This window comes from Oncorhynchus keta, chromosome 13, assembly GCF_023373465.1.
Source record: "Oncorhynchus keta strain PuntledgeMale-10-30-2019 chromosome 13, Oket_V2, whole genome shotgun sequence".
NCBI classification, from domain to species: Eukaryota; Metazoa; Chordata; class Actinopteri; order Salmoniformes; family Salmonidae; genus Oncorhynchus; species Oncorhynchus keta.
Window position 1 is genome coordinate 28,831,492 of NC_068433.1, and position 18,360 is coordinate 28,849,851.

An 18,360-nucleotide genomic window follows, 5' to 3' on the forward strand; every position below is an offset into this window, starting at 1 on the left:
GGAAACTGATGACATTTGGACATTTTGCACAGGAACAATCTTTCCATTTTTTTGGAGTGTTTTCTCGCAGGTTCCTAAATGAAACAGACAACTTTACTGGTGTAGATGAAAACAATATCGCTTATCACCCATGATATTCGAAACTGAGCATGTGCAGACCTCAAAGAAAGAAAAAAAAGTAAACAGGATAAGTTGTTGACATGCCACAATACCCATTCTAAGATCAGCATATCCCAGACATCTTATCCAGGTTTCTCATAACCGGGATGCAAGCTTTTACGTGTTATTGTAAACGGGACATGATGTTTATATGCCTCAACTCAAAAACAGATGACTTGAGTATCCCGAATAATAAGGAGATATTGGTGTGCATGTAGACGTGATCATTGATGCTGAACAGGTCAATGATGCAGGTTGGCGTAGACTGCAGTGGACTGTTTCAGCTTCTTGGTGGCAACGGCGAGAATGTGGAGTAGTCTACATGCACCTGCTTGGCTGGGGAGGGACAGCGGGTAGAGACCCATACAATTAAACGGGGGCCCATTCCTGTAAACGGAAGGTGCAAAAGGGGAGGATGGGGAGAGGCACACAGCTGCTTCAAATTTGGCACAAAACAACACCCTCTTGTGGGTAATCACTTTTCCTGTAGTCCTGAGGTACGTGTATGCAGTTAAATCTAGAACATAGTAGGCTACTGTACCATTTGTTTCAGAAGCATATGGGCCCAGAGACAGTTACGTAATGGCCTTATTTATATCGCCGCCAGTGCAGTGACACTTTGTCCGCGAGACACCCGGCGGCAGTGGTAACCCCAGAGTTGGCCGCAGTCGAGCGCTCATATGCACCTGTTCTTGTGTATCATTGTGAGCATCTGTATCCCCCCCAGTCTGCCTGGCGGCAGTGTCTGGAGATGTCATGTGCCGAGCTCAAAGAGTAGACAATATCGCTTACTACCTAGGCTGCTAGAAGCAGAGGCTCTTCAGTGTAGTATGGGTTTCTAGTTCAAGGAGTCAGCCACAGATAGGGAGAGATACCGGAAGAATAGACATAGATGCAGATGTCACCTCCAGTTGTATAATTTAATCTCCAAAGACCATACAATATGTATTTATTAAGGATCCCCATTACTCTTTCTGGGGTCCAGCTAAATTAAGGAAGTTATACAAATCGGATGGCATGTGGCTTGTTGGACATTCTTCCCAAATAGCCTGATGGAGGCTGGATGCCATCTGGTTTGCATACCAACAGGCCAGAGAAGCATTGCCCTCCATCCCATCTCCTTTCCCCTCCTCCAGCACAGACCACTCTCTCTTCTTTCTCACCAAGAAGACCTCACAAATACCTGTCAAAATAGTTTGGAGACTGTAAAACTAAGCTGGTATTAAATCAACTGAGCATTGCTTTCCCAAAGTGTACCCTATTCAACTGAAACCTTAGATGGTTACATTTTATGTAGTAGACCTGCATGCATGCATTAAATATACACCTAGTTTCCTGAAACCAGTCACATGTCAAAAATACTTTACCCCAATAAAACAGATGGATACCTCATGTGAGAAGAGATTTAGACTAAACCTTGCCCTTGAAAAGTTTCTTTCTCTCTCTCTAGGTCAGCACGGCAAATGCAAGCTTTCTTTTATTAGCTCTTCATTAACATTCATTAATTGCTTCCTTTCTCCTGGGCATAGCCCCAATCAAAACTGGAACTGATAGAAATGAAGCAGAGATGGAGAGCAAATGTCCCCTGCTCCAGATACAGTCAGTCCTGCTGCAAAACATCCCACCCACCTGCTCCCCTTTACCGAACACATTCCCCCCTGTCTGTTCTGAGCAGAATAAGAGACTTATTTGGGGCACTCATTACCCTCATAGTAAAGAGGTCAGAGCAACTTAAAGAAGTAGACATACATTTTATTTACTTGTTCTGTACATAAAGGGCCATACCAGGACAGGTGTTAACCATGGGAAATATTAACACATGCAAATGGTATAAGAAAATAAAAGGCACAATTTTTTATTTTGAATTAATAGGACAACACAGAGGAACTCTAAAACATGAGGGGAAAAACAGTAATACTGCTAATGCCTTTACAAAGCACGTTAATAAAACATATGTTTACCCTACTAAAACATAAATTAAAATTGGTGTATTGCTTAATCAGAGGGTTTAATATGGAGGTTGCACAAGGAAAACCAAACTACATTTGAATGGATTGATTCCACAGAGGCAATAAAAACAAGTCTAATTCATATTTTAATGAGGAAATGTTCATTGAGACAAAGCAGCATTTGACCTGGGAGAGGCCAAGAGGTCATGCACAGAGGCCACCAGCAGGCATTTTTTCCCTTTAAAAAAAGTCACATTCAGTCTAATTGTTTACAAGGTTATTAAAACAAATATTAAATGCTCAATTCAACAGTTGGCTAACAAAAAACACTACAGTCAGGACATGATTGATAGTTGTAAAATGGTATTACTCTACCCAATGAAAAAGCTCAGGGGAATTGATGGGCAAGCACTAGGGAAGAGACAACAGAAAGGGTAAGTCTTCTTTACAGCAGAGATCTAATGAAGCACTTTATCAGCACACTCAAACCAAGACCAGAGAGCAGGACAGCTCTGGCATCACAATGTCAGTTAGACATAACCAAAGACAACCAAGTTCTCTTCTCAGGTCCTGTGCTTGACAGTCACCACTGGCTAGAGATGAGAGTCAGGGGTGTAACCAATCACCACCTTAGGGAACCCAGGGAGGAAACAGGGAAGGATTGCTTGTACTAAAGTTGCATTTTTCAGTGAAAGGCATTGATGGGGTGTCATTGGCTGGCTGCAACCTTTGCCCACCTCCTGTGACCCATATCATTGGATGCATGAGGCATCCGTCTCATAGAAAAGCCCTTACCCCTCAACAGCATTTATAAGTACTCTTACAACATTGGCTAAAGCCTGGTCACAGTCATGCACTTATACTACGACAAACGCCTCGCTCAGCACTCCTGAATTTATGGCACAAATTAAACAAAATATGTCTTCACATATGGCCATTTCACATGTAGTCTGGGGAAAACATAAATAACGAAACTGTCAACTAGGTCTGTGTCACTGAGGCTATGGGCTATTCCACAAGGCAGAATCCATGTGGGCTTGAACTCTTCTGTCAGCCTCTGCCTTGTCCTCCTGCCCAAGTCAGCTCAGCTTGTGTCAGTCAAGAGAGGTGTTGAGACTGATACAAACACACACACACACACACACACACACACACACACACACACACACACACACACACACACACACACACACACACACACACACACACACACACACACACAACAAGTAATGGTCAATCTGTGTGTGTGTGTACGTGGCTAAGGTACCAACAGTGAATGATTGTTTGGAGAGAGACACAGTCAACTGTCTGGTTCTATCCTCAGGCCCCACTTGGAGCCCTTTATGACTTTGCTCTCCTCAGTCAGTCCATGTGATGTTCAGTCACCTCTCTTCTTTTTCACATTAACCTCCTCCCATCCACAATACAAAACACACAGTCCAAGCAAGCTCTCAAAAATCCCTAAGTATTCAAATGTAACCAAGATCAAATAAAAAATGACCAGGTAAGACATGGCGTCATTGGAGCCATGGCAACACACACAACCAACCGATGGTCTGAAAATGAAAAGACAAAGGCAAAAAACACTGACGAGCCTGTAACCAGATGGGGGAGTTTAGTTGAGTGCAGAGCTGTAAACAGTCAGAAAGCCGCACAATGATTGGCATGACGATAACAGAGACCGCTGTCGCACAGCCACAAGCAGGCAAGCACATAACCGTGGTGACACTGGCGGGCGGGATGGAGACAGCCAGCAGGTTTGAGTGTCACTGTGGGGAGGGAGGGTTGGTTGGGGTCCAGGTCATTCACTCTCATCCGGATTCTGGGGGTCCATTATTTTGACATGGGTGAAGGGGAAGAGACCCCTCCGGCCATTCACCTCTCCCTCCCACTGACCGCTGATGTTCATCCTCGTCACTTTGACTATATCACCCACCTGAGGAGAAATGAAGGACAGTTGGAGTTAAGTTTTCCTCAATTCCACAGACAAATGAGGTGGACAATTTAAGATAAGTGTAAGAGCCTCCATCACGCAAGAAAGTACTGACAGACTCATTGATCTTGCCAACCCTCCATGTATTTGACACCGTAATATTGTTGTGACAGGTCGGGCAGAAAGCCATAACTTTGGTGCTTTGCGACACTGTGCATGACCCCTATCTGTACAGACCATATGCTATTCACTCAGGATTAAATGTGGGAAGTTGTCATTGTTAAGAGGAAGATTAAAACCTAAACGTGGAGGGCAGGCTCTCGATGTAGCAGAAAGTATGGATCAGAATGAGGCTTCAAGGACATTGAAGTCATACAGACGTGCCATCCATAATCATAATCCTCACCTCGCATAATGAAAGAACATTGATGTACTCAACATTTAATATAACTAATTGGACTACTTCGAAAGGATGACAAAGTGATGGGTGAATGGGTCCTGAAATAACCTCTCGGGAAAATCCAATGCACACAGAGTGTACAAAAATTAGGAACACCTGCTCTTTCCATGACAGATTGACCAGGTGAATACAGGTGAAAGCTATGATCTCTTATTGATGTCACTTGTTAAATTCACTTCATTAACGAAGAGGAGAAAGGTTAAAGAAGTTTTAAGCCTTGAGACAATTGAGACATGGATTGTGTATCTGTGGCATTCAGAGGGTGAATGGGCAAGACAAAAGATTTACGTATATTTGAACAGGGTATGGTAGTAGGTGCCAAGCCCACTGGTTTGAGTTTGTCAAGAACTGCAAAGCTGCTGGGTTTTTCACACTCAACAGTTTCCCTTGTGTGTCAAGAATGATCCAACACCCAAAGCACATGGAGCCAACTTGACACAACTGTGGGAAGCATTGGAGCCAACATGGGCCAGCATCCCTGTGGAACACTTGACACCTTGTAGAGTCCATGCCCCGACGAATTGAAACTGTTCTGAGGGCAAAGGGGGGTGCAGTCCACATTAGGAAGGTGTTCGTACACTGTGTGTATAGGCTACTTGTACTTTCTTTACATAAGAAATGATCCTGTTGTGTGGTGATACAATATTCTAAACTGGAAATCTTGTGAACGGTCATTACAAAAGTTCATATATTTTCAATAACCAAACATTTGGCTGGTAATAACTATACTTCAGTAGCTGTTTCTGGTTATGAAGGGGCTGGGTGGTGCAGTATGTCACAGGGTATATTAGGGGGAGGCAGGTAGCCTAGTGGTTAGAGAGTTGGGCCAGAAACCAAAAGGTTGCTAGATCAAATCCCTGAGCTGACAAAGTACAAATCTGTCGTTCTGCCCCTGAACGAGCCAGTTAACCCACTGTTCCCCGGTAGGCTGTTGTAGTTAAATAAAATTAAATAAAAAAATATTCCTCCTTTCAGATGAAATTTTATATAATGACTGAGGTTCATTTCCTGAAACAGATGATTCCAAAATAGCCTGCTAAATTGTAGGTTTTTGCTGTTGGCCATGACCTACTCTGAGTGACAGAGATAGTATTAGATTGAATCCATTTGAATCACTTTTTGACAGCACCCCTTTTGAATTTGAACAAAACCTTCCATACATATTTTCCCATTGTAGAAGTGCTCAGAAAATTACCGTTTGGACCTGAATGACAAAAAAATTAAAGGAGATAAATGTGCTCAAAGTTGACCCATTTTGCATACCCCACCATACCATGAGACATACATGTCTTCATTACTGGAAAATATAAAAACAGTTGAGTTAGATATAATTTAAAAGCTTACAAACAGGGTTGTCAAATTGGAAAAACATTTTTTTTTTACTGTTAACGTCAATGATTTAAAAACACTTTAACTCTGATTTTTTAAATATTATTGTATGTTGTAGTTTAGACCCTATTTTACATCATCTAAGGTTGTGTTGTGCACGCCATCGGTTGAGATACAGCATACTCTTGAACACAGGGTGTGTGTCATGTTTTGTCTGTGTACTAAAATAGACATTTTAACTCTCAAATAGTACTACAAAGAAGGTTGGAGTCCACACATCAGAGAATGTTGACTTGAATGGGAATATGTTGTTTTAAATTACACTGTCAATCCTCCACAGGGAAACTATTGACAACATAGAAACATAAATAATAGAATAGACATGATCATTTAAGATGACATTTGAATGTGGGTGGACCGGCGATCATTTTTGTGGTTGTAATTAGAAGTTAACTTCAATTTAACATTTCAATGGTGTAGCAGCTAAATTGCAGTGGTATGATAGGATACGTCCATTCTATTAATTGTATTTCTATGATTGAAATTATACCCACCCTGTATTCAAGAGCATGTCATGTCTCAACCGATGGCAGGCACAACACAAAAACCTCAGATGCGAAATAGGGTCTAAGCTATAAACATACGCAAATATGAAAACAAATTCTGTTGAGAATTGTTCAACTTAAAAATACAAATAATTGTTTGACAGTTTGACACCTTTTTTCTCAATTACATTTGCTCACCTCCTGTGTCCCCTCACCGCCACCCTCTCTCACCTACTTTGATAGCTTCCGTCCCCCTCCTCGCCCCTACCTGGGCTCGAACCAGGAACACATCGACAACAGCCACACTCAAAGCATCGTTACCCATCACTCCACAAAAGCCGCTGCCCTTGCAGCGCAAGGGGAATAACTACTCCAAATCTAAAAGCGAGTGACGTTTGAAACAGTATTAGCGCACACCCAGCTAACTAGCTAGCCATTTCACATCGGTTACACCAGCCATTAGGCTGATAGGCTTGAAGTCATAAACAGCTCTATGCTTGCGAAGAGCTGCTGGCAAAACGCACGAAAGTGCTGTTTGAATGAATGATTACGGGCCTGCTGCTGCTCAATCAGACTGCTCTATCAAATCAGACTTAGTTATAACATAATAACACACAGAAATACGACCCTTTGGTCATTAATATGATCGAATTCGGAAACTATCATTTGGAAAACAAAACGTTTATTATTTCAGTGAAATACAGAACCATTCGGTATTCTATATAACGGGTGGCATCCCTAAGTCAAAATATTCTTGTTACATTGAACAACCTTCAATGTATGTCATAATTACGTCAAATTCTGTCAAATTAGTTCGCAATGAGCCAGGCAGCCCAAACTGTTGCATATAGAGAAATGACAATTTCACCTGGTTAATATTGCCTGCTAAACTGGATTAGTAGTTATAACTAGTGATCATGATTGATTGTTTTTATAAGATAAGTTTAGTGCTAGCTAGCAATTTACCTTGGCTTCTACTGCATTCGCGTAACAGGCAGGCTACTCGTGGAGTGCAATGGTTAGAGCGTTGGACTAGTTAACTGTGCGGTTGCAAGATTGCAACCCCTGAGCTGACGAGGTGAAAATCTGTTGTTCTGCCCCTGAACAAGACAGTTAACCCACAGTTCCTAGGCAGTCATTGAAAATAAGAATGTGTTCTTAACTGACTTGCCTAGATAAATAAAAGGTATAAAAAATCAAATATTTCCGATTGTTATGAAAACTTGAAATCGGCCCTAATTAAATCGGCAATTCCAATGAATTGGTCGACCTCTTGTTCAGACAGCAGTTATTTGCTGACATTGCTATGCTAGTTGTCTTAGTAATGATGGGTGTGAGCACAGTGGTGTAAGCTGATAGTGGTGTAAACTGATGGTGGTGGTGGTGCCTGTGCTTCCCATCACTCAGAAAGCAAACTAAGGTGACAATGCCTGTCATGGATGTTTCCCAGTTGCTTGTCATGTTCAAAATCATAGTGTAAGAGCATCAAAGGATAAAATTATTTGATTTGATCCAACTTTCAAAACAAGTCATCTTTGGCTAACCACAGCAGTCAACTAGCTAGCCATTTAGCATATTCACTAATAATTAATAAGCTACTCAGTTCTGACTAGAACATATGGTAGCTGAGTAGCTAGCAAGCAACAACATATGCCAAATAAGTCTAAAAACAACTTGCAGGCAAATAAATCAGATTTGACCAGTCAGACAAGTCACATGGCCAGGAAGCAGATTTGTATCTAATTTCAAACCACCTACAAAAGGTGGTTTGAAATGTGGCTTAAAATATCTGAATCAATGTGCTTTTTGGCTGTTCAGACTGGAGGAAAAATAACAAATTCCAATCAGATATGCCTTTTTTGTTGGTAATTTCAAACTGCCAATGCGAACAATGCTTAAATGAGATACGGTTTACAATAGTGTGGAGGTCTAGTACTCTGAAGCCCCCCAGTTTCCATGATTAAGTCAGATTTGACTTAAACCAAGGTGGTGAAGGCTACAGTAACATTAACTGACTAAATTGTGGCTGTGTTCTGGGGTATGCTGCTAATCCAAGGCATTAGTCAGCCTTGCTCTAGTTTGTGAAAGAGGTGGTGCTATTCACACAACCCCATACTTTCTTTCTGACAGATGGAATTCTGAAGCACTAAGCTGCCATCTGCTCTGGTGTATACACGATGAGAACAAACTGATCTGATGCACAAAACACGTCCCCTCTGATTAATGAATCATCTCAGGATTTCTCTCTCTTGCAACCTCTCTCTAGTCTCGAAAACCCGACCCTCAGCAACACAGTGGCTGCTTTCAATGATGGACTCTTTTGCATAGAGGAATTAAGTCATTGCCTACGTTGATAAGGGGAAAATATTGAGGCAGACATGCAAGAAAGTCACGATTCCAAAGCTAATTTTGCTGACAAAACCTTGCAGTGGGTTTAGTTAATCTTGTAACTACCCATCCCGGACCCGGGAGCGTAATCATCAACTGACACTAATTAGCATAACGCAACAGACAAATATTACTAGAAAATATTCATATTCATGAAATCACAAGTGAAATATATTGAAACACAGCTTAGCCTTTTGTTAATCACCCTGTCATCTCAGATTTTGAAAATATGCTTTACAGCCAAAGCAAGACAAGCATTTGTGTAAGTTTATTGATAGCCTAGCATAGCATTATGCCGAGCTAGCAGCAGGCAACCACCTGGTCACGAAAATCAGAAAAGCAATCATATTAAATCGTTTACCTTTGATGAGCTTTGGATGTTTTCACTCACAAGACTTCCTTTTTTCCAGAAATATTATTTTTGTAGCCGAAATAACTCCTTTAGTTCTTCACGTTTGGCTGAGAATTCGACTGGAAATTGCGGTCACGACAAAGCTCCATAATATCGACAGAAACATGGCAAACTTTGTTTATAATCAAATCCTCAAGGTGTTTTTCAAATATCTATTCGATAATATATCAACCGGGACAGATGGCTTCTTAGTAGGAAAGAGAGAAACAATGGCCGCATTTGTCCTTTACGCACAAAACACAGAGACTTCAGCTGACCACTGACGCAATGTTGACATTCAGGCTCATTTTTCAAAATAAAATCCTGAAACTATGTATTGTGACACTAGACACATTAGGGAAGCCATAGAAAAAGGAATCTGGTTTATATCTGATTTACTGCTCAATAGGGACGCATAGGAACGCAGAGGTTTCTAAATAAGAGTCACTTCCCGATTGGATTTTTCTCAGGCTTTCGCCTGCAATATCAGTTCTGTTATACTCGCAGACAATATTTTTACAGTTTTGGAAACTTTAGAGTGTTTTCTATCCTAAGCTGTCAATTATATGCATATTCTAGCATCTTGTCCTGACAAAATAGCCCGTTTACTTAGGGAAAGTTATTTTTCCAAAAATGAAAATAGTGCCCCATAGATTCAAGAAGTTAAGGTAGTTGACGCAAACTAGCCACTTGCAAAATGCACTCATTAGAAATAAGCTCTGTGATCTCCAGCTTGTTAGCTACTATTTTGTATTTTCTTCAAATCGGACAAAGTAGTGAAGTAGGCAGTGACGTAGTTCCTCTATGCCAGCGGCCATCAACTAGGCTCAGCTGTGGGCCATTCTTTTCTTCAGAGGATGGTCAGTGGGACAGAACATAAGTATATATCATTTGTACCCAAGAATCCCAAACAGATACAGTATTTGCGAAAAACAATCATTGCAAACCTTGACGAGATTGATCCTCAATGACATATGTCTCTTTATTTATGAGTGGAAATACTTTGAGATGAATTCCTAATGTCCAAAAATCAAATACAAATTTGCCCACGGGCCAAATTTGGCTTGCGGGCTGCCAGTTGACAATCCCTGCCCCAATGCCAAAAGAGTCTATCATTGAAACTAGACCCTAGTCACTGTGTCGCCTAGGGTCGGGTTTTCGATACTACCCTCTGTCAGAGCGAGGTCTACAGAGAATAAAGCCTGAATTTACTTCAATGCTTAAACCACTGACCAAAGGTGAAGCTCTTGTAGTGTTGTTTGACACCCACTTGGCACGTCATCAGCCCTAGCCTCCCCGTGGGGTGCCTGTCCTTCAGGGGTGGTCTTTGGGACAGCGGGAGCCCCTGAAGGCTAGCGTAACAAATAGAGATGATTCGAGAGAGCTGAGACACCTGCCGCCACTGATTACTCAGCATTTCTCCACAGAAAGCTGAGTACTTTGCACTTCCTCTCGAAAAATCAACACAGACTGATGCAAGGACAGAAGAAGGTGAGGAGGAAAAAAGACTAGCTATTTATTTAACCTTTATTTAACTAGGCAAGTCAGTTAAGAATAAATTATTATTTACAATGACGGCCTACCCCGACCAAACCCAGATCCCGCTGGGACAATTGTGTGCCACCCTATGGGACTCCCAATCACGACCGGTTGTGATTCAGCCTGGAATCAAACCAGGGTCTGTAGTGACGCCACTAGCACCGAGATGCAGTGCCTTAAGACCGCTGCGCCACTTGGGAGCCCAAAAGCTAAATATGAGGGATGCAAGACAGTTCTGATGCCGCAAGCATATTCTGTCGTCACCTCAACTGTCATTAAATGACTTGATCCATAATATTTGGCACAATGGCTGTGTTTACACAGGCAGGCCAAATCTTATCTTTTTTTATGTAATTGGTCTTTTGACCAATCAGATCAGCTCTGAAAAAGATTTGATGTGAAAAGATCTGATGCAATTCATCAAAAGACCAATTAGTGGAATAAATATCAGCATTGGGCTGCCTGTGTAGACTTTCCGCATTCAAACCATAACTGCTTTAGCACCTATTGACAATAGTATCTTCTTGCTTGCTTTAAACATTAACATGCATCAGAAAAAATGGTTAAATTACTACACCTTTACAGGGTTAGGGTTCCCATATTTCCATGTTACAGCTCTTGCTTGTGTAAAACAGACGGGAGACAAGGTGGACTACCTGTGCTAATTAGCTATCTGCGTCTAACAACACCTGTGTGTAAACGGAAGATGGACGCCTTAAACGAGTTGTCACTGAAAAATACTGTTGGCTGCCAATGTGTTAAAATGGGTTAAAACAGTGTACAGTTAGTGTGTATTTTACATTTGTGAAACTATTTTGATGTGATATGAAAGTAGAGGGATTTATGTTTCTAGAACCGTACCACAATTAAGAATTGATTCACGTTTAGATGGAGTATTTGGTTGTTTTGGTATCCATAGCAAATCGCCTTCAAACAGAACATGTAAGGTCCTTGGACTGACTATAAGGAGTAACGTTAGGCTCCTTTAGTCCATTATTGGGCCTAGTGTAGCTAATGGGTACTGTGTCTGCAGGCTTAAGTTCCTGACAAACTACAACGCAACTTTCACATTACCAGCTCATTAAATCTAATGAAATGTACACAATCTAGTGAACTACGAGCATAGAAGACAACTGGGAACATTTAGGCATTGAGGCCTCCCTTCACAAAGCCATGCTGGGACAGAAAGTGAGGGACTCCTACCTCTAGAGCCAGAGCCGTCTTGTCATAGGCACAGGGCACTCGTTTCTGGATGGCCTTAGCCATGACTGGCCCATTCTGCATGGAGGGCAGGGGGGTGATGACCGCTCCGGGGGTGCCAGGGGGAAGGGGCGAGGGGGTCTGAGGTTGAGCGTAAGCGTGGGCCGGCTCGGGGATGCCATAGCTGTTGGAGTTGCGGGAGCCGTGAGGAGGCTGGCCAGGATGAGGGGAGGGTCGCACCAGCTTCTCCACATAGGGCACAGGGATCATGCCCATGCGGCCCTCCTTGCTCTTGGCACTCCACCACTGCTCCTCAGGCTTCTCCAGGATGATCAGGATCTCCCCCTTCTTAAAGGGCAGGTCCTCAGCATCGCTGCCCGTGAAGTCGTACAGAGTCCGCACATACTCCAAGTTGTCTTCTGGGCCGCCCATCGTCTGAATGGGGCTGGTGCCTATAGCTGTGTTTGGGTACCTGGGGAGGAAGAGGGCCGGAGGAGGAGGAGCATAATAAAAAAACAGATTAACATGTACACTGAATTAAAATATAAATGCAACATGTAAACTGTTGGTCCCATGTTTCATGAGCTGGAATAAAAAGTCCCAGAAATGTTCCATATGCACAAAAAGTTCATCTCTAAAATGTTGTGCACAAATTTGTTTACATCCCTGTTAGTGAGAATCTCTCTTTTGCCAAGATATTCCATCCACCTGACAGGTGTGGCATATCAAGAAGTCAATTTAACAGCACGATCATTACACATGTACATCTTGTGCTGGGGACAATAAAAGGCCACTAAAATGTGCACACAACACAATGCCACAGATGTCTCAAGTTGAGGGAGCATGCATGGTGGAGTTATGGTATGGGCAGGCATAAACTACGGACAACGAACACAATTGCATTTTATTGATGGCAATTTGAATGCATAGAGAATCCGTGACGAGATACTGAGGCCCATTGTCGTGCCATTCATCTGCCGCCATCATGTCATTCTTTTAGCATGATAATACACTGCCCCATATCGCAAGGATCTGTACACAATTCCTGGAAGCTGAACATTTCACAGTTCTTCCATGGCCTGCATACTCACCAGACATGTCAACCATTGAGCATGTTTGGGATGCTGGATCGACGTGTACGACAGCATGTTCCAGTTCCCACCAATATACAGCAACTTTGCACAGCCATTGAAGAGGAGTGGGACAACATTCCAGAAGCCACAATCAACAGCCTGATTGATGCGAAGGAGATGTGTCGCACTACATGAAGAAAATGGTGGTCACACCAGATACTAACTGGTTTTCTGATCCACGCCCCCAATTTTTTTTTTAAAGGTATTTGTATGTGACCAACAGATGCATATCTGTTTCTCCAGTCCATAGACTAGGGCCTAATTTATTTAAATTGACTGATTTCCTTATACAAACTAACTCAGTAAAATATTTTTTTAATTGTTTCTTATTGCATTTATAAAAAAAAATATGCCATTTAGCAGACGCTTTTATCCAAAGCGACTTACAGTCATGTGTGCATACATTCTACTTATGGGTGGTCCCGGGAATCGAACCCACTACCCTGGCGTTACAAGCGCCATGCTCTACCAACTGAGCTACAGAAGGACCACATATACCACATATATACACTATATATACAAAAGTTTGTGGACACCACTTCAAATTAGTGGATTTGGCTATTTCAGTCACACCAGTTGTGGATAGGTAAATAAAAACCAAGCACACAGCCAGGAAATCTCCATAGACAAACATTGTCAGTAGAATGGCCTTACTGAAGAGCTCAGTGACTTTCAACATGGCACCGCCATAGGATACCACCTTTCGAACAAGTCAGTTCGCCAAATTTCTACCCTTCGAGAGCTGCCCCAGTCAACTGTAAGTGCTGTTATTGTAAAGTGGAATATCTAGACTCAACAACTGCTCAGACACGAAGTGGTAGGCCACACAAGCTCACAGAACACTGACCACCGCACGTAGTGTATACAATCTTCTGTCCTCGGTTGCAACACTCACTACCGAGTTCCAAACTGCCTCTGGTAGCATCGTCAGCACAAGAACTGTTAGTCTGGAGCTTCATGAAATGGGTTTCCAAGGCCGAGCAGCCGCACAATGCGTAATGCCAAGCGATGACTGGAGTGGTGTAAAGATCGCCACCATTGGACTCTGGAGCAGTGGAAACACGTTCTCGAGTGATGACTAACGCTTCACCGACAGACGAATATGGGTTTGGCGGAGGCCAGGGGAACCCTACCTGCCCGATTGCATAGTGCCAACTGTGAAGTTGGGTGGAGGGGGAATAATGGTCTGGGGCTGTTTTCATGGTTTGGGCTAGGACCCTTAGTTCCAGTGAAGGGAAATCTTAACATTACAGCATACAATTACATTCTAGACAATTCTGTGCTTTCAACGTTGTGGAACGTCGTGGTCCTTCTGTGGCTCAGTTGGTAGAGCATGGCGCTTGTAACGCCAGGGTAGTGGGTTCGATTCCCGGGACCACCCATACGTAGAATGTATGCACACATGACTGTAAGTCGCTTTGGATAAAAGCGTCAGCTAAATGGCATATATTATTATTATTATATTAAGGCCCTTTCCTGTTTCAGCATGGCATTGGCCAAATGTACAAAGCGAGGTCCATACAGAAACGGTCTGTTGAGATCGGTGTGTAAGAACTTGACTGGACAGAGCATTGACCTCAACCCCATCAAACACCTTTGGGATGAATTGGAATGCTGACTGCGAGAAAGACCTAATCGCCCATCATCAGTGCCCAACCTCACTTATGCTCGTGGCTGAATGGAATCAAGTCCCCCAGCAGTATTCCAACATCTAGTGGAAAGCCTTCCCAGAAGAATGGAGGCTGTTATAGCAGAAAAGGGGGACCAACTTCATATTAATGCCGATGATTTTGAAATAAGATGTTCGACTAGAAGCAGGTGTCCACATACTTTGTCATGAAGTGTATTTTGGCTCAGTATTGATTATCACACGACTGTTTCAATATAATATGAACACAAGTTTTACTGCTGAAATACTGAAATCATCTGACGAGATCAGTATTTCCCAGTATTTTGGTTTTTGCCTTAGCACTAAATAATCAATGTTTGCTAGTGCTAGGGCAAAAAACAAAACATGCACCCCTTGGGGTCCACAGGACAGAGTTTGGGAAACGCTGGACTAGATCAAAGTACATACATTCCTCTCCCCAAATGTCACTACTGTTTGGTGTCACACCCCCTTTGTGAACATACCACACCAGTCAAGGTTAAAATTGTTATGAAAGATATAAATAACTCAAACTAAATAACTCAAACTGGTGTAAGACAGTAGCCCTAGCCGGACAGGAACTATGCAAGTCATTGATAAACGTGTCATTACATGCAATCACTACTCAATAAGTAGAAGACTGGTAAAGTTTATGATTGACATGGGATACAACCCTCAGACTCAGTTTCTGAGAGGTCCATCACATAGCAGGTAAAATGTCAAATCATTGGAATTTTAAAGATCTTGAAAACCTGCGGCCTAAATAAGAGCTTTTAAGTCCATTGAGTGGTATGTGGCCGCAGGCGCAGCCTCTGGCAGTTCCTTACCTGGGGGCAGGTTCTATCAGTGTAGTCGTATCCAGGTAGTGGATTTTATAGAACTCCAAAAGTGCTGGGAGGTGATCAAATTCTTGATCTCCAATTTTGAACCTCATGCTTGGTAAGGAGTTGATGATATAGTGGGACACTTTGGAATTTTCAGATACTGACAGCACATAGTCGCCAGGGCAGGTTGAAGAATCCCGAACCAAAAACATGCCATGCCTCTGTCCTTGTAATCTATTCTGCGCCTCCTGTCTCGACACCGGCCCAAAATACCAACTGGACCGGTCCGATGGATCGAACCTTGCAGATGACATATTTGATCAAAATGAACTTCTATAAACAAAATAGAAATAACAAATATTAGTTTAAAACAATAAATAAACAAAAACACAGAAGTTAACTAAATAAGCTAGATAACGATGTTGAAGATCCAGGGAAGGGTAATCAGCCGCCCAAATTGATTTTCAAGTCCAAGACTACAGGCTTCAGTTAGTTAAATCCAATTCAAACGTTTCAGTGACTGTGAATAGCCTGAGACAACTCTGAAGCGTAACGGTTATTCGTTTATTGTCAATGACAATTGCCAGTTCTCAATGTCTAAAAGTAGAAGCAGTACATATACAGAATGCCTGACTGCAACAATGATCAATGAAGGTTCCTCCTTAAGTTCCGTCTTCCGAAAAAGCAAACATACATCTCATGAAACAATATAATGTATATCCAGTCCCTGTCAGTAAATGAGAACGGAAAAGGTCGCCTCACTACTTGATTAAACGAGTCTCCATTGTCGATACAATGTTGCAAATAGCTGTGCGCCGGAGCCCAAATTGTTACTTTGTATCTTCTTGGTCGAACTGTAAGGCACGAAATATATATGTTCAATTATTTTCGAGTACCGACAGACTTTTGAGGCAGTAACAAAAATGGCGGCCTGCAACACGTCTCCACACAAAATTAAATCACAAGAGTGTCTCGGTTCCCCTGCATGTGTATAGAGTCCCAAAACAGTCGAATTTCTTGAGTATATTTCTGTCCTCTGATTTCTTTCAATAATAAGGTCTCACTAGTATTTTTCTTTCCCTTGTTTATACTCGGCTCCACACCTCCAACCTGATTGAGTCTGAGACAACAAAAAAAATGGCGGACAGAGGGCGGATCTGCGCGCTCCCAGTCTATCTGCACGTCACTGTCGCCTCGAGCGAGTGCTCCACCCCGGCGCGACAAAAAAATACACTGTGGGTTTCTGAGAAGAAAAAAATCACTAAAGCTGTCTATATGAAATAGATGTCTATCTGAAACGACACAGTGGATTTTATTATTAGTTGGCTGAGGCTTATCTAATTGCCTGAAAACCCCCACTGATAATGAGTGGAGGTAAAGACAGGTTCTTGGCCTGCATCCAATCATGTGGACAACATAGGAGGACTTCATATCCAGATCATAGGAAGACCTTGATGGTGGTCCTTTGTACAAATGTATATTCAGAAGGCAACTTGTACTGCGGGAAGTAGCACCCATGAAAAAATTATAAAACATGTAAAAAAAAATATTCAAAATATTGTTTGCTAAAAAAAGTAGTACACTGGGCCTTTACTTTATAAAATGTGTTATTTAACCTTTATTTAACTAGGCAAGCCAGTTAAGAAAACATTTTAAGTTACAATGAAGGCCTACCAAAAGGCAAAAGGCCTCCTGCAGGGACTGGGCCTGTGATAAATGTATATATATATATAAAAAAAATAGGACATCACAACAAGAGAGACAAAACAACACTACATAAAGAGAGACCTAAGACAACAACATAGCAAGGCAGCAACACATGAAAACACAGCATGGTAGCAACACAACATGGCAGCAGCACAACACATGGTACAAACATTATTGGGCACAGACAACAGCACAAAGGGTAAGAAGGTGGAGACAGCAATACATCACGCTTCTATTACTTGTATTAGCGGACTGATATAAATGTCTGTAGCGCGGGCCAAAACTTTTTTTCAGCATATCTGCTTTGGCAAAAAGGTACAATAGTTGTATAGTTAAGGACAGTATCTTGCAGGATTCAGTAGTTGGAATTTTAAGCCCTGTCCCTTTTTCTGCAGTTGTAATTCTAATGGAATCCAGAAATAACAAAACCATGTCCTCAAACATTTACATCAAACGGTTCAAAGTTATGGGCAAAGACAAAAAACATCCACATCAAATTATATATTTTTCGTGATCAAATAACACGGAAAACAAACCCTTTTTGTGCAGTATTAATTTACCATCCTTACAAACCACTTAATGTAAATATACACTGCTGGATCTTACATAGCCTGGTCATCTAGATTTGTACCATTAGACTTCAAATCAAATCCAATTTTATTTGTCACATACACATGGTTAGCAGATGTTAATGCGAGTGTAGCGAAATGCTTTCCATCACCATGAAGAAAAACTATGCATAATACAGTAATTGAATACATTGAGAAGTCTAGTGGTTTGTGGCAATGTGATGTGATAATGTGGCTCAGCTGGGAAAGCATGGCGCTTACGATACTAGGGTTGTGGGTTTGATTCCCACGGCGGACCAGTATGAAAATGTATGCACTCACTAGTAAGTTGCATTGGATAAGAGTGTCTACTAAAAAGGAATCAATTGACCATTTCAGTTTTCACATCGAAATAAGTTGCATTTGCAAAGTATTTCAAGAAAATGGACAAGATATATCAAGCAAGTATTTTTTATTATCAGATGAACTGCTTTGTACAGATAATTATCAGACTCAAGTTACAAATGCTGGTAAACATTCAAATACATTTAATGTTTTATTTGTTATACTAAAGTAGTGCACTGGGCCTTTACTAGTCCTGTATTAG

At 41.8% G+C, this 18,360-nt stretch overlaps 1 protein-coding gene across 2 annotated transcripts; it reads right to left on the reverse strand.

Moving 5' to 3' along the window:
* Window positions 1-1,890: 1,890 nt before the first annotated feature.
* Window positions 1,891-16,701, reverse strand: LOC118387488 (crk-like protein). Of its 2 annotated transcripts, none has more exons than XM_035775903.2 (4): window positions 16,563-16,701; window positions 15,502-15,831; window positions 11,897-12,365; window positions 1,891-4,044 (listed from the first exon to the last, which is right to left on the reverse strand). In XM_035775903.2, exons 2-4 carry the CDS (start codon window positions 15,810-15,812, stop codon window positions 3,910-3,912), a joined length of 915 nt encoding a protein of 304 aa, XP_035631796.1. In that variant the 5' UTR covers window positions 15,813-15,831; window positions 16,563-16,701; the 3' UTR covers window positions 1,891-3,909. The 2 variants fall into 2 exon arrangements, with proteins under 2 accessions (XP_035631796.1, XP_035631795.1); XM_035775902.2 differs by having other exon boundaries at window positions 16,261-16,686.
* Window positions 16,702-18,360: the final 1,659 nt, after the last annotated feature.

What these genes read in the sequence shown, in the direction of transcription:
- LOC118387488 (XM_035775903.2), bottom strand. Translation starts at nt 15,812, where the DNA reads ATGTCATCTGCAAGGTTCGATCCATCGGACCGGTCCAGTTGGTATTTT. An exon ending in CTGATAGAACCTGCCCCCAG is followed by an intron (nt 12,366 to 15,501) that starts GTAAGGAACTGC and finishes CTTCCTCCCCAG; the next exon opens with GTACCCAAACACAGCTATAG. An exon ending in AGACGGCTCTGGCTCTAGAG is followed by an intron (nt 4,045 to 11,896) that starts GTAGGAGTCCCT and finishes ATTTCTCCTCAG; the next exon opens with GTGGGTGATATAGTCAAAGT.